The sequence below is a fragment of the Drosophila simulans genome, chromosome 3L (assembly GCF_016746395.2).
Source record: "Drosophila simulans strain w501 chromosome 3L, Prin_Dsim_3.1, whole genome shotgun sequence".
NCBI classification, from domain to species: domain Eukaryota; kingdom Metazoa; phylum Arthropoda; class Insecta; order Diptera; family Drosophilidae; genus Drosophila; species Drosophila simulans.
Genome location: NC_052522.2, coordinates 3,979,790 through 3,994,449, shown reverse-complemented (window position 1 = coordinate 3,994,449; position 14,660 = coordinate 3,979,790). Strand labels below are relative to the sequence as shown.

The window sequence follows — 14,660 nt, the reverse complement described above, 5'->3', positions numbered from 1 at the left end:
GCTAGTTCAATAAACAAAACCACACGGCGATTCAATTACCAATGCAGCTCACAGCGTCTGGACTTTGACTTTGACGACCCACGGTGCGTATGAGCGACGCGGAACAAAACTATTTGAGTTCGCTTCGGTTTGGTTTTGTTTGGTTTGGGGGTTTTCGGATTATTTATGCGTTACATGCCGAAACACAAAGCCAAATCGGAGTATTTCACATGACGCATTCGGTTGACATGCGTGTCAATCCAAACAGCAGCAGCCACGCCCCCTCGCCGATTTTTAATTACAGGAAGAAATATATTTAATTTGCAGTTGTTTGCTAATATTTTAATGTTATATATTTGTTATCTGTAAAACGTTTATAGAGTGAGTTTCATTAGCAATTTTTTTCAGTGCATCTATCCCATACTATTGCAGAGACTGACAATTGAAATGAAGTTGATTGAAATGCGATTAACAAAATGAATATCAAACTGCAGCGACAATAACAACAAATGACCAACGCTATAAATATTTTGTTTTCTCGAATTGAATTGAATAATCACACATATGTATGGCAGGTGGAGTAAAAATAGAGGGGGAAATGATATTGGCATAGTTCGATTCGGCAAACTGTTCAGTAGGCTATTTTTATGGCCCCACATCGATTGTTTTTGGCCACTTTCCTGCAAAGTCACGAAATTTTAAGGCACTGTGACAATTTTATTCGCTTACTTTATATAATGCAATGAGATAATCAAGGCATTATGTCAGCCCAACTGGGCCAAGCTGGGCTCAGGTGTATCCAGCACCAGATAGATGATCACTTGGACCAGCTATGATCTCAGCCATCGAGCCGTGAAAGTTCTGGCCTTTGGATTAAGACACCCACGCAATGCCAGCATGAAATGGAGTGGACGACGGTGCTCCACTTCGGACACTTTGCAGACCGATCTCCAAAAAGAACAGCATGACCTACGCTAATAGGGATTGTGTGGAAGAGAAAGATTTCAGACTAATTTTAGCAGTTGCGACATCGCCAAAATATCGGAATATCGAACCGGCAGCAACAACAAAAGTTCGCTGAACTGCACAAAAGATATGGCAGAAGTATAATAAGACAAAGCCGGGCTTCATTAGCCCTGGCATCATCACCATCTGACCATCTCACCATCATCGCCGAAGAAAGCCAGCAGTCGCCGATTGGTATTGGTCAGCGGACAAAAAAATGCACACAAATCAACGTTAGAATTTTGAAATTCCAGCGGGAACAAAGCGAAGAAAGATGGAGAGTTCGGGTCGAGATTCCCGGTACGACCAAGTCAAGACGGGGTAAATTGACTTTTTATAGACAGTGACAACAATTAATTATATTTTAATATGCTGCGCAGCCTGGCTTATTAGTTTATAGTATCAACAAAGTATCAACAATACAAATTAAAGAGCCCCTCCATCTCCATCTTCGTTCCATCCATCCCAACCCATCCCGAACCCAAGTCCGAACCCAAGCTCGACCTCGAAGAAAGGCCGCCACAGAAAGTCATCGAACTTTCTCCGTGTTCTTTCGCCGACTAATTTCTATATTAGGTGTCATGGTCTCGGCTGTCGGTGGTTCTATTAATTACCCCAACAGCTGCGATCATTTATAACTTAGTCGGGGTAGTCAATCTGCGATCTGCGATCTGTTACAATTTGTAAGTGGAAAGCCCGTGGAGTCAGTGGAGCTCCCAAGGTGCGCAAGGTCGAACAAATTTGCCTAGACACAATCGCAAAGATTAGCAGCCAAATTGCCGTGTCAAGTGAACCCCTCGAAGTTGGGAACCCAGTGGCTCCTCCAGAAGAAAGAAAAGATCCGACCCGACCCGACTATTATACAATCGCGTGACTCTTCTCAGAGCTGAGCTGCTGCGAATATCTGTTGCCCAATTCACCCTTTGTAAACGGTGACATGCGAACAGAATGGTTATGGATAGAATGGTTAGATGGATGGAGCTGCTGGTGGTGCCAGTGGTGGCCCTAAGCAGCGTCTGAGCTGTAATTAATAGCAGCTTATGTTTTAGTCGCAAATTAGCCACATGACACAGCGCCAGCTAGGCGTAGGAGTCTGGAGACAGAACCGAGACTGTTCCTCGTGGGCGGAACTGACCCCATCCGGGAGAACTCTTAAGCTCTTTAGCACTTCCCTTCGTTTTTACCAGCGACGGTTTGAAAAAGTCGCTAACAGCTTCCGTTCGATTGGAGGCGTTGCGTTTGACGAGTTTTACTGCGTGGGCGTTTGCTTGGCACTCTAAATTACTCGAAATAATACATTAAGTTTGATTCAAGTCGTAAATATGCTAATAAAAAGCATTTAACTCGGATTTAAACTCATTATTTCTACTGCGAAACCATACACTGACTAATAAGTCAACTTCTAAAATAATACAACTAAAATATTTATGATTTATACATATGTCCATATGCTTTTTATTTCAGAATTCTGTTTTTTGGGGTTTACTAAGTACTAGAATATATTAAACAATCGCAGCCAGCCCGCTCTGAGCGCAATTAGTTGAGGGGATTCGATGTCTTAGCGCTCTCCTGGCGGATGGCGTTGATCAGCTCGTAGTTGACCAGGAAGGTGAAGCGCAGACCGGAGATTTCCACTGTGCAGTTGTGTCCGAGTCGGGCTTTGTTGGCAGACAGCAAAGGAGTGCCGTCGATGAAGATGGCCCTCTTTCCCTCGTTGGCGATGAAGAAGTCCCCATTGCTGCGCAGCTTAATGGTTCCCTGGCGGCGAGAGATCTTCGCAGCCGGTCCCTCGAGCCCCAGATCAACGTCCACCATACAGTCCTTGGCATCGCGACCAAATGTTATTTCCTTGGAACGCATAAGGTACCTCACATGGCGGCCACACAAGCAGGCCAGTGTCTGGTTGTCGAACTCGGAGGCAGCGGTCGGACTAAGAACGGAATCCACTAGGACGGCCCAGCGCGAGAGCTCGTTCTCAAGCAGGCGAATATCACGTTTGTTGCGACGATCTGCCAGAGCTCGCTCCATCTCTAGAGCTTCGTCACGTGGCTCGTTCAGGTCGTGCTCGAAGATTTGATCTTCTGCATCCGAGAAGCTGAGTGGCTGCTGATCCGTGCCATATATAGGCTTCACTGACTGATCCGGCAAGAGGGTGTACTGCTTGAGAAGAAGCCAATGGTTTTGCAAGGATTTGGCAGTGCGGGCGCAGTAGAAAACGGAGGCATTCTTATCCAGGAGCTCCTGGAACTGCTCAAGTTTTGGTTGTTCCGACTGTGAATTGAATTACTGATTAGAAAAAGCTTTAACCACGATGAAAATGGTTTACTTACGCTCTTAATGGTGCCAAGCAGATCCTCCTCCTGCACGCTGTACAAAGCCTTGCGCTGAACGGACTCCACGAGTTCGGGGTGCAGGTTCCTTATGGCGGACACTGCAATCCTGGACACCGCGGGCTCATACAGCAGAGCATACCAGCGCTGCTGCAGTTCCTGCAGAGTAAACTTGCAGGAAAACTTAACGCCACGATGGATTATCCGCAGATCGTTCGTCTGCTGGATGCCAATTATGAGGGCCAAGTCGTCAATGGGCTTCCAGCGGCCCAAATCCTTGGTGGCCATCTGACCCATGGGACGACCATTTCTACGCTGCGCCTTTTTGCTGGCAGGACGCACTGGGCGCGAACGGCGCTCGCTGGTCGTGGAGCGCTCCATGGCCGGTGGTTTGGGATGCGCGACGGCAGTTACTATTGGGGCAACTGGAAAGGAAGTGGCCAAGGGAGCTGGCGTTGTGGGCGTGGCCAGTGACAGCGATGCAACAGTGCTAGGTGTCCCCGGCAGCAGGGAATCCACTGTGAGCGGTGTCTGCGGCGTGGAAGTGGGTATGTTAAGCGGTGCTAACGTGGTGTGCGGCACGCCCACCAAAGCAGGATAATTCTGGGAGGTGGTGCGAGGCCTGCTGTTGCGATTGGCGTCTGTTCCGCTGCGATTTGTGGGCACTGCAATGTTGTACTCCACTATTTCGTCGTCAAAACGCTTCCTTTTAATCGTCCGTGATGAACTGTTTCGATGAAAAATTAGCTGTCAATTAACCTGTCAATTTTGACATATGTCAGTCATCGTCTCACCTTCTTCGCTTTTGATCGTTTTGCTGTTCTATCTGCAAATTTGAAATCGGATTTCGTATCGGCGTTGAAATTCCAACAGCACTGCTAGCTGTACTTCCTATTGTGGTTGTTGTTGTTGTGGCTGCTGGTGTTGGCATGGTTGTTGTTGCTGGCGACACGCCTACTTGGATTAGTGTGCTCGCAGCTGCTATGGGTACGGTGGACACTGTTGGGGGATTGGGAGCGGTAACGGGAGCTGCACTGCTGGCGATAGCGGTTATCCTTGATGCCTCCATCGCTCTAGCGGGCTGTTTATGGGCTAAAATTTAATTATTTTCGCAACGCACAACTCAGCAGTGTGACCGCAGCAGCAAGAAAAAGTATATCGCGTGCAGAGTTGCCACATCATGGAAATAAAGTGTCACTGCAAGAAAAACTTTTGTTAATAGCCTATATTAATATATTTAAAAAATAAATTATCTACCTTAACAGTTCAGTTACTAGCTATACACAATATTAGCGAAAGTAAGAACATTAAGTTTGATTTTACAATTTTAAAGGCTACCAACATAGTGTCACTGGCCTGCCAGATCTCCATGGAAAAACCATGCTTCGCAACACTGCTACCCACACACACGCATTCGCGACTATCTGGCAACCTCGCCACTGGAGCCCTCTCGAAATTTTGTTTACTGGCATTTAAAATCAGCGAATTTGGGCCAAAAAGTCTCACTTATGCACCCAGCACCGATGCCCGGAGCGACTAGATGAGTGTCTGGATGAGCGGGTCCCCGAAATTTCGCAATAGCCACACAAATTATACGGGAAACTATGAGGTAAATGGGTCTTTGCACGAAAACAAAAAAGGCGACTGACTAAGATATGACTAATCGATTTGCAGTTTGCACTACGCGGAATCGGAATCTTCGCCGTCAGAGAGCAAAATGGACATCTCGGAGACGCCGACGGACTCAACGGGCGTCTCACCGCTGGCGGATGATGTTGTGCCCACCGCGCCGGAGAAGAATATCCTGAAATTGGAGCACGCCAAGCAGGATCACGACAAGGAGGAAGTGGAGTTCAAGACGACCTCCGCGCTGGACAACAGAATACTGCGTCCGGAGCTGCTGCCCATGGAGGCGATGCCACAACGACACAACACCATCGAGCGCACCCTGGCCAACAGCCATCCGCTGATGTCGCCAACCAACACGGACTCAGACTCGGAACCCTTTCAGCTGAAGAAGCAAGAGAAACAGCCGCCGAGGAGCAACTTTCCGGACGTTGTGCCCACCACGGAGACGGTGCAGGTGAAGAACAACCTGAATCAATGCCGGAACAAGCCGCAGGACGCCAAGGTCAGCCTGCTAAGGGCCAACAGTCCGGATATCCTGAGCAGCGAGTCAGATGCAGATGTGTCGCAGTACTTGGCCGCCGTAGAGTCAAACTTTCAGTCCGTTTCCCTGATGCCCAATGGCAATGGCAAGAAATCCAGGCGATCGACTGCACTCCCTGGTGGCGAGGACATATCTAGCCTGGATTCCATCTCCAATCACAGCTTCGACGATGACGAGGACATTGAGCACAACTTGGCCTCCCTGAGTCCATCGAGCTCCCTGATTGATGGCTTAGATGGAGAGGATGACGACGACGACTGCGAGGGTCCGGAACTGCTGCCCGACCACGACGACGACTTGGAACTGGACCTGGAGTTCGGTTTGGCCACCACGCCCACGCCAAATGCTCCGGCATCGGCTACGGCTGCCTCAACTCTGCCGCAGTATACGGCTGCTGAAGAAAGACGTGACTCGCGGAATTGGCAGAAGATCACTTTGCCGGATGGACGCACCAGGGAGATCGACATGCGGGTCATAGAGCCCTACAAGCGTGTGCTGTCCCACGGCGGCTATCTCAAATCTGGCGGTCAGAACGCCATAGTCATCTTCTGCGCCTGTCACCTGCCGGATAGATCGAGGGCCGACTACAGCTACGTGATGGACAATTTGTTTCTCTACGTGGTGAAGACCCTGGAACAGTTGGTCACTGATGACTATGTGCTGATCTATCTGCATGGCGGCTCCAATAGACGGAACGTGCCGCCATTTCCCTGGCTTAAACGGTGAGTTTTTTGGTTTGGACTTTTTTTGGAGGTTCCTAATGCCGTGGTATGATAATTCTTTAGGTGCTATCAGCTGCTTGATCGCCGACTCCGCAAAAGCCTGAAGCACATGTATTTGGTGCACCCGACATTCTGGATAAAATCGCTGGTTTGGATGGCGCGGCCTTTTGTGAGGTAAGTAATGCTTGTCATTGTTAAGTCTAGATCCTATGTAAATACTGCTTTATCGCTCGTAGCACAAAGTTTTGGCGGAAGCTGGTCTACGTAAAGTCCCTGGAGGAACTGGGCATGCACGTGGTCGTGGAGAAGGCAGCCATTCCGGAGAAGGTCAAGCAATACGACGCCAAGCGGCACTGAGGCCCTGCGATGGCCCAGACTTGTTAAACGCAAAACGCTAATGCAAACTTAACGCATTCATGCCACACTCGCTACTCGAGCCTCTGCATTCCCCATCTTCAATAAGGACTGAGGCTAATCCTCCAAACCGATCGTTTGCGCTCTCTCGCTATGCTTTAATTTAAGATCTCAATCTTTGTGATACTTTATTTTTGCCTTCTCTCAGCCAAGTCGAAATCCCCCCCAGCATTTTTCTGTGTGAAGCGTGAAGGCGTTCAGCAAAACATCGAACAAGTTTTTGTAGTTCTTTATTGGCAGTCGTAGAAATCGTATTAGACACAGACTCATATGTGTTAGGATCCTATATATACACCCACAAACATAATGGTATCATGTAGTTATCGTGTAGCTTCCGCTTCATATATTTTATAGAGGAACATACATATGCAACCAGAAACCACCAAACTTCCGAACATGTTACCTTTCCTTTGTAGTGGCGAAAAGAGAAAACACAAAGTTGGAAACGGAGCAACACACTAAACTGAACCTAAACATAAGTAATTGAAAATCTTTAGCTGAATTTTGCATCTTATATCGCATATTGTATATTCCAAGCGTTCCAAGCACGACACTTTCGCTGACACATGATGGACCCCATGCCAGTCGACAGTAGGTGCCCCATTTATCTCATCCACCATCAGAGTTAGCCGATTAGCCTGTAAGTGAACTAGCGACCATTCTTTGTGGAATCTACACACGGACACACGTAGAATCTCTCTAGCGGATAATGTGACGTACAATTAGGCAATGTAACCGATTGATATTAAGAGCGACATTTTGTTGGTTTCCTTTTACCGCTTTAAACAAACAATAATAATAAAGTGCAAGATGATTTTTTATTTATTATGCAATAAACCATGTGAAGAACATCCTCCTATGAGTAATAGCTCTGATCGCAGTCCCACAGGTCGTTGTTCTCGTGAAATTGGATGAGTACTAGTTCGTACGTGACGATGGTTCCAGCCACCTAAGTAAGTGGATATATGCATTATTAAACTATATGATTACATTCATATTTGTCTAGTCTTACACTCAGCACCAGCTTCCTTGTGAGGTGGAAAAACTTCATGCCACTGAGGGCCACCTCATCGCTGATTACCTCCTCCGTAAATCGTTTCACCTCCGGACACCAGGACTCCTTGGGTACACAGCGCAGGTATCTCAAAGTCAACCTGGATTCATCATGAACACTCGAGGAGTACAGTGAAACCGCCAGTGTGCGACCAATTAGGAAGATGAGCGAGAAGTAGAAGTACACAGCATGGGCCACCGAAGGCATAGTGCTTTATATAGTGGATAGTGGATTATATAAACTGAACAACTGGAAATTATTAAGTGCAAGAACTCACTTCAAGCTTCTCAGCAACTGGACGCAAATGAAATACAAGTTGTTGGAGAAGGACACCATTGTAATGAGTGATATGGCATCATCCATTTTGTCGCACAGTATGCATATATTTCTGTACTGAATACGTCGCTCTGACCAGTAAGTTGGAGCCATGTTCTGCAAGTGGTTATTGCTTTTCATAAGGGATTTAGTTTGCATTGCCTTACCATTCCTTTAAAATTTCGCAAATCATCGTTGAGCTGGCGAAACTTCGAAGCGAGTCCAATGCTCACAATCATCACGAACATGTCCATGTAGTTCCATATGAAGGTCGAGTACACGTTCTGGAATTTGCCCCACAAGGCCAGAGTTATGGAGTAGCTGGTCACGAAGAAGATCTCGTCGTTGGTGCGCAGGAAGTAGTTCTGGATGGGATCGGCGGTGCGGTTGCAGAAAGAAGCGTAGTTTATAGCCGATACCATGCTCAGGATATGCTCCGCTGTGGTGGCATTGTGGGTTGGAGTTTGGAGTATATCTTGTATGGTATAATATTTACCAAAGGACAGCATCATGCCCAGCAGCATGACCATGGATATGGTATGACCCATCTTCCACTTGCTCAACTGCGTCTTGTACTGCGGCAGATCCTTCTCCACCGTGTGCCAGTACATCATCAACTGGGGCCACTGCCTAGCCAGATTTAGAGCCACTATCAAGACCAGCAGGACAGATCCCCGGAATATAATGGGCTTAATACTGTTGAAGCTAATCGGATTGTTTAACACCTTAAACAACGACAGTCCAAAGTTGGCTAAGCTCGAGGCGATGAAAAGCAGACTGAAACATGTTCGTATGTTGCGCCAGGAGAAGCTCAGATCCGCAGGATGTTTGCCCGTCACACCCTTGACCGGCATCATGGCGAAGAACTCCGCCACTAGGAGCACTCTGCCCACCGCCTGGTGGAAGCTACCATCGCTGAGGAATGCCTCCTTATCGCTGCGGGATAGCTCTGTTTGGACCAGGACTATTATCCTTTATGTATAATAATAGTTTATACATTACTTACTGGGCAAACTATTCCTGATCTCGTACTCATTCTCAATCTGATTTCTGTAGGTCTCACAACTCTCCTGAAATGCCTTCTTTCGGGCACTAAAATAAGTTTATATAACCAAATTTTATATAATGAAATACCCATATCCCACCTCTCGTGAACCAAATCCAATTTTCTGACCAGTGATGTCCGGGTTACCCTTTTCTTCAGCCGGCGCAACTTGCGCTCCAGCTTGGGAAGGATCTTCATCCTAGGACCTGCTGATTCCACCCGCAGAGGTAAACTGCTTTAAAGGATTGCGACAGCCAACTGAATTGTCACACTGTGAGTGCCCAATGACTATTAGAAACACCTGTTGTTTTGCACTTATCTATAATTAAGGACCAGCAACAACAAAGTATATATTTTGCGGACTTAACCACCTGCCACTCCCACAAAATTCAGTTTTCGAAACAGCCGGGCACCTTTTCCTCGCCATTGAACTGCAGCAAAATGAGTTCATAGGTCACAATTGTGCCGGCCACCTAGGGATATAGTATAGTGCTATAATTGGATATTTTGCAAGCATTTTTGGGTAAACACACCGAAATGACAACGCCGCGTGTCAGCCGAAAGAATTTCATGCCAGTCAGAGCCACATTGTCCATTTGGACCTCCTCCGAAAAGCGTTTTAGCTGCAAATTTGTGGGGGATTATACAAGTTTCTGGCATTAGGATATACATCGTCCTACCTCATCGCACCAATATTCACGGGGAACCAATCGAAAGATTACCAGCGGTCGCTTGGACTCATCATTTATACTGGAGCTGTACAGGGACAGGATGAGGGTGCGACCAAGTAGGTAGACCAGCGAGAACCAGAAGTACAGGGCATGCCATATAGACGGCTTGGCCCTATAAAAATATAGGTACACATTCATTAACCTAGATACATTAACATATAGATATAACCTACTGCATGCTCTTGAGGATCTTCCCGCAGATGAAGTACAGATTGTTGCTGAAGCAGAGCAATGTAATGATGGATATGGCATCGTCCACCTCCTCGCACAGCTTGCACAGGTTGCGAAAGTTAATCCTGCACTGCATCCAATAGTCCACAGTGGTGGGCTAAGCAGGGGATAACTCAGATTCATTAAGATTCCATTGATTTGATGCAAATTCTTACCAATCGAGCCTCCCTCATCATGTAGTCATTAAGCTGACGAAAGCGAGCAGCCAAAGCCACGCTAACAGCCATCACAAAGATGTCGTTGAAGTTCCAGGCGAAGGTGCTCAGTACATTGACCACCTTGCCCACGATGCCCAGGAAGCGGGTGTAGTCCACGAAGTAGAACACCGAGGAGAAGTTCAAGTACAGGAAACTGTCTACGGGACGATCTGGCCATCGGGGACAGGAGTTGACATAGTAGCCCATGGACAACATGCTCATAATGTGCTCCACTTAAAGGGTAATAAATGAGTTAAATAATAATATGGAAAGTAAAACAAAATCCCTTATACCCAGCGAGCAAGTGGTGGCCACGATGGTGATCATGTTGATGTGCTGCGCCAGGGATCTGCGCTCTTTGGGCAACTTCAGAGGTGGTAACTTGGCCTCCACCAACTGCCATGACTGAGCGATTTCTGGCCACTTTCTGGCCAGTTGGAAAAAGGACAATGAAATGAGGAATATGGACAAGTAGAAGACCAGGGTCTCCACCGAATCAAAATTGAAGGACACACTCGTCACAAAGGCCACCATATAACCAGAGCTAACACCAAAACACAGGATGGTCACCAGGGCGTAATAGGATCGAACGCTGAACCAGGTGAAGGTCAGGTCTTCTGCAAACTTGGAGCTCACTTTTCGAACTGGCATTAAAGCAAAGATCTGTGCGATTATAAGGACTGAAAGAAACTTGTAGAAGATGCTTTAGGAATCTTATTAGCCTTAAAAACATTACCAGGCTTGATGGCTTCCTGAAAGGATCCACTGTACTTATAATCTTCCTGTCTGATGCGAAGAAGCCAAGCTTTTACTTTAATATAAATAAATAATAAATATTTTAAATACCATGCAAGTTAACTTACTCAAGGAAAGCTTAAGACGCTTTGTATCCTTTTCAACGACTCTGTATTTAATGATTCCCAAGGTGGCACTGGTAATTATAAGCAATCCGATTACAATTAAAACAATCTCAACAGGATCCACCTACTCGCTGCTCACGCGCGATCTTCGCCAGAACTTGATGCGTGCCATGCACCTGCAGCGCTTGGCAGGATCCCCAGTGGTCCTGGCCATGTTCCGTGCTCGACTGACAACTAATCCTCCGCAGACATGGGGCAAGCCCGCAAATTTCCACTGGTCACCGCTAATTGTTGGCTCCCATGCCAATTGTGTGCTTATCTGTGCATAATCTTGTGCAAATACGAAGTAGAAGGACTTATGGCGTATATATAAATGAAAATGAAGTGCTAAGAGGGGCTAAGAGAAAAAAATGCTCATGGAGGAACCGGGTCCGCGGCTGCAGATACTTTTCTGCACCACGGCACCTTGCATTTGCCGGAACAGCACCAGTTCGTAGCCCATTAAGGCACCAGCCATCTGAAGTAAAAAGGTTCTTAAAGATATTTACAATCTGTTCTGCTACTCACTGCAAAGATGAGCCTTCGGGTTACGAAAAAGTATCCCATTCCGCTGAGTGCAAAGGTTTCGTTGCGAAGCATTTCGCTTAGACGACCCAGATCATCGCACCATGGACTCGAACGGACCTCGTAGAGGGTATTCGATATATCCTTGATCTCCTGGGGAATCGAGGAAGCGGCCAGCATCATGTTCATCAAGCGACTGATCACATAAAGCAAACAGAACCAGAAGTACAGCTCATCCATAAAGGCTCCTTTGACCCTATATATTGATAGGGAAAACTTTAAATATGGGGTATATATCATAGCAGTTGGGAACTCACTGAAAACTGTGGTAGACTTGGACACAAATGAAGTACATGTTGTGGGCGCAGCAGACCAGAATCAGTCCAGACAGCTCCTTGTCGTAGAGCTTCAGCAGGCTGTCCAGATCCAAGAAGTCCGAACGTATTTCCTGCCAGAACTCCTTGGCCATGGGCTTTCCTAGATTCTGGCGAATACGCCAGTGCAGCTGCTGAAAACGAATCTTCAAGCCTCGACACATGAGAAACAGGAATATGTCGCCAAAGTTCCAGACAAAAGTCATGGCCATGGTGTTCCATTCGATAAGGAACACCATCCAGACGCGGTATTCAAAAACCGAGAATAACTCCTGGCGCTCGCGGAGAAAGTAGTTCTCCACAAATCCCACCTTCAGATTGCAATCCCGAATCTGAACATAGTTACTCCAAGCCGCACTTCCCACGTAAGTCATGTGTTCACATAGAGCGGCCACCAGAAGGATCAATGCCCAACGCCTAAGAAATCGGCTGAAATTTAGTCCTTCTTGGTTCGCATAGCAGGGCTTCAGAAAGATCCGCTCACATAGCGCTGTTTCCCGGATGATATGGGGCCATCGACGGGCCAGTTTTAAAAAGGATCCGAAACAAAATATGCAAATCACACTAAAACTCAATGAGCCTGGGAAAAATAAATAGTGGTAAAGTCACTAATACTATCCTCATATCATCTACAATATCTTACCCATGGTATACAGCTGAAAGCCATCGTTATGAACAATCTTAGTTGAGAGCATGAAGTCAGCGATTACAAATGTGAATGCCACGACGAAAAACAAAATGTACGGGGAAAACCAGCGAAAGCGAACATTTTCCGGCTTGCCATTAGGATTTATCCCGGCCACGGGTAGTACGCCAAAAATCCGGGCTAGGATCAGAACTGGAAGGGCAAGCTGAGAGATCTGATCAACTGGGAACCAAACTCACCATGCCCAATGGCATAATGCAGGGTATTCTCCTGCACTGACCGCTCCATTTGAAGTCCATGGACAGACAAATGGCTCCTCAGCATGGACGTGATAATTGAGACACTTGCGACCAAACGTTTCAGACACGCATTGTATTCATAGATATCATCTGACAGGTGATTGATTAGGTGCGATTAAAAGTACAGAAGGTGCGACACAATGCAAATTTCAAACTAGAACTAGGAGAATATGCTCTTGGAGGAGCCAACGCCGCCCTCGCAGAAGCTCTTCTGCACCTCAGATCCAGCCATTTGGTTGATGAGCACCAGTTCGTAGACCATCAAAGTGGCAGCCATCTGATCAGATATATGTTCATATGTCCAGGAAATATATTCATTTTCTTGTTAACTTACTGCAAATATTAAACGTCTGGTCAGCAGAAAGTATCCCTTGCCACTCAGAGCAAAGTGGTCGGATAGAAAGATCTCATTCAGGCGCCTGAGCTCCACGCACCAAAACTCAGTGGGTATTTCGTATAGGGTGTAGGAAATCTCCTTAGCCTCTTGGGGAATCGAGGATGCAGCGAACATCATGTTTAGCACGCGAATGATGACATAAGACAAGCAAAACCAGAAATATAACTCATCCGCATAGTTGCCCTTGGATCTGAAAAAAAAGCCATAGATATAGTAATATAGCTTAGTTTAATCCAATCAACTCACTGAAAGCTGTGATAGATCTGCACACAAACAAAGTACATGTTGTGGGCACATGATAGCACTATCAAACCGGATAACTCCTTGTCGTAGATGCCCAGAAGATCACTGAGGTCCAGAAGATCACAGCGAATCCTCTGCCAGAATTCATTCGGCATTTGCTGCCTCACATGCTGCCTGATGCGCCAGTGCATCTGCTGGAACCGCATCTGCATTCCGCGGCAGATGAGTATCAGAAAGATATCCACAAAGTTCCACACGAAGGTCATCGACAGCGTGGTCCACTCGATGAAGGGTATCCACCAGGCGGTGAAGTGCATGATCAGGAAGAGCTGCTGGCGCTCCCGCTGAAAATAGTTCTGCCAAAAGTTCGCATCCAGCTTGCACTCCACGATGGCCAGGTGATTGTTGTACAGCGCGCTGCCCACATAGGTGGAGTGCTCGCAGAGAGCGGCCACCAGCATGCAGACTCCCCAGAGGCGAAGGCGACTGGAGTAGCCACGTCCATAGCTGCAATCGTACTCTGGTTCCAGGAAGATCTGCTCGCACTCCGCCGTTCGACGGATGATGTATGGCCAGCGGCGGGAAAGCAGCAGGAAGACCCCAAAACAGAAGATGCAGATCACGCTGAAACTAAGAGATCCTGGAAAGGAAAGGATTGTTGGTCCATATGCTATACAACATATTTCGATCTCACCTATGGTATAGATTTTCAGTCCATGATCGAACACCACTTTCGAGGATAGCGCACAGTCCACGATGGAGAAGACAAACAAGATCAGAGCAGCCAGCAGGGACAAGGATATCCAGCGGAAGCGCACCCTCTCCGGACGACAGCTCGGCCAGACCCCCGCAACAGGCAGGACTCCAAAGAACTGGGCTATAACCAGAACTGAACAATACCCGAATTATCACTTTACATACATCAATACCCAATCCTTGACTCAGTCACCTGGGCCGATGGCGTGCTGAAGCGTGTTTCTGGTGCCTTTTTGACCCGACTGCTGCATGGCTTGACTGTTGGGTAGCAAATGGAAAGAGGTCCTTCAGGTGCTAAGGACACGCCGTAAACATGGGGCGTATGCCG

The 14,660-nt window shown here is 47.1% G+C and overlaps 5 protein-coding genes across 5 annotated transcripts; 1 reads left to right on the top strand and 4 right to left on the bottom strand.

The window, feature by feature from the left end:
• Nucleotides 1-2,408: 2,408 nt before the first annotated feature.
• LOC6736708 (microspherule protein 1) lies at nt 2,409-4,494 on the bottom strand. The gene is made up of 3 exons (XM_016170820.2): nt 4,109-4,494; nt 3,315-4,041; nt 2,409-3,255 (listed from the first exon to the last, which is right to left on the bottom strand). Exons 1-3 carry the CDS (start codon nt 4,381-4,383, stop codon nt 2,521-2,523), a joined length of 1,737 nt encoding a protein of 578 aa, XP_016030322.1. The 5' UTR covers nt 4,384-4,494; the 3' UTR covers nt 2,409-2,520.
• A 206-nt stretch (nt 4,495-4,700) lies between these two features.
• On the top strand, nt 4,701-7,441 carry LOC6736707 (protein prune homolog 2). The gene is made up of 4 exons (XM_039294397.1): nt 4,701-4,923; nt 4,989-6,206; nt 6,270-6,380; nt 6,443-7,441. Exons 1-4 carry the CDS (start codon nt 4,919-4,921, stop codon nt 6,561-6,563), a joined length of 1,455 nt encoding a protein of 484 aa, XP_039150331.1. The 5' UTR covers nt 4,701-4,918; the 3' UTR covers nt 6,564-7,441.
• LOC123327240 (gustatory receptor for sugar taste 64f) lies at nt 7,420-9,241 on the bottom strand. Its single transcript, XM_044923133.1, has 7 exons — nt 9,135-9,241; nt 8,996-9,081; nt 8,486-8,938; nt 8,157-8,428; nt 7,952-8,106; nt 7,633-7,885; nt 7,420-7,569 (listed from the first exon to the last, which is right to left on the bottom strand). Exons 1-7 carry the CDS (start codon nt 9,230-9,232, stop codon nt 7,477-7,479), a joined length of 1,410 nt encoding a protein of 469 aa, XP_044779068.1. The 5' UTR covers nt 9,233-9,241; the 3' UTR covers nt 7,420-7,476.
• Nucleotides 9,242-9,367: 126 nt separating this feature from the next.
• Nucleotides 9,368-14,641, bottom strand: LOC6736705. Its single transcript, XM_016170818.3, has 16 exons — nt 14,526-14,641; nt 14,271-14,465; nt 13,580-14,216; nt 13,271-13,523; nt 13,098-13,213; nt 11,935-12,420; nt 11,621-11,873; nt 11,182-11,408; nt 11,057-11,124; nt 10,930-11,004; nt 10,487-10,873; nt 10,152-10,426; nt 9,939-10,093; nt 9,715-9,877; nt 9,568-9,657; nt 9,368-9,507 (listed from the first exon to the last, which is right to left on the bottom strand). Exons 1-16 carry the CDS (start codon nt 14,581-14,583, stop codon nt 9,424-9,426), a joined length of 3,522 nt encoding a protein of 1,173 aa, XP_016030319.3. The 5' UTR covers nt 14,584-14,641; the 3' UTR covers nt 9,368-9,423.
• Nucleotides 11,409-12,871, bottom strand: LOC6736704 (gustatory receptor for sugar taste 64d). The gene is made up of 4 exons (XM_002083524.3): nt 12,635-12,871; nt 11,935-12,571; nt 11,621-11,873; nt 11,409-11,570 (listed from the first exon to the last, which is right to left on the bottom strand). The coding sequence occupies exons 1-4, from the start codon at nt 12,684-12,686 to the stop codon at nt 11,451-11,453; spliced, it is 1,062 nt and encodes a 353-aa protein (XP_002083560.1). The 5' UTR covers nt 12,687-12,871; the 3' UTR covers nt 11,409-11,450.
• Nucleotides 14,642-14,660: the final 19 nt, after the last annotated feature.

Coding starts and splice junctions, on each gene's coding strand:
- LOC6736708 (XM_016170820.2), bottom strand. CDS start 4,383: ATGGAGGCATCAAGGATAACCGCTATCGCCAGCAGTGCAGCTCCCGTT. Junction 4,042..4,108: donor AACGATCAAAAGCGAAGAAG/GTGAGACGATGA, acceptor TCATCGAAACAG/TTCATCACGGACGATTAAAA. Junction 3,256..3,314: donor TGCTTGGCACCATTAAGAGC/GTAAGTAAACCA, acceptor TTCAATTCACAG/TCGGAACAACCAAAACTTGA.
- LOC6736707 (XM_039294397.1), top strand. Junction 6,207..6,269: donor CCATTTCCCTGGCTTAAACG/GTGAGTTTTTTG, acceptor ATAATTCTTTAG/GTGCTATCAGCTGCTTGATC. Junction 6,381..6,442: donor ATGGCGCGGCCTTTTGTGAG/GTAAGTAATGCT, acceptor TATCGCTCGTAG/CACAAAGTTTTGGCGGAAGC.
- LOC123327240 (XM_044923133.1), bottom strand. CDS start 9,232: ATGAAGATCCTTCCCAAGCTGGAGCGCAAGTTGCGCCGGCTGAAGAAA. Junction 8,107..8,156: donor TGCGAAATTTTAAAGGAATG/GTAAGGCAATGC, acceptor AACCACTTGCAG/AACATGGCTCCAACTTACTG. Junction 7,570..7,632: donor CAAGGAAGCTGGTGCTGAGT/GTAAGACTAGAC, acceptor CCACTTACTTAG/GTGGCTGGAACCATCGTCAC.
- LOC6736704 (XM_002083524.3), bottom strand. CDS start 12,686: ATGCTCTCAACTAAGATTGTTCATAACGATGGCTTTCAGCTGTATACC. Junction 11,874..11,934: donor CAAGTCTACCACAGTTTTCA/GTGAGTTCCCAA, acceptor ATCAATATATAG/GGTCAAAGGAGCCTTTATGG. Junction 11,571..11,620: donor CCCGAAGGCTCATCTTTGCA/GTGAGTAGCAGA, acceptor TTTTTACTTCAG/ATGGCTGGTGCCTTAATGGG.
- LOC6736705 (XM_016170818.3), bottom strand. CDS start 14,583: ATGCAGCAGTCGGGTCAAAAAGGCACCAGAAACACGCTTCAGCACGCC. Junction 10,094..10,151: donor TGATGAGGGAGGCTCGATTG/GTAAGAATTTGC, acceptor TCCCCTGCTTAG/CCCACCACTGTGGACTATTG. Junction 9,508..9,567: donor CACGCGGCGTTGTCATTTCG/GTGTGTTTACCC, acceptor CTATATCCCTAG/GTGGCCGGCACAATTGTGAC.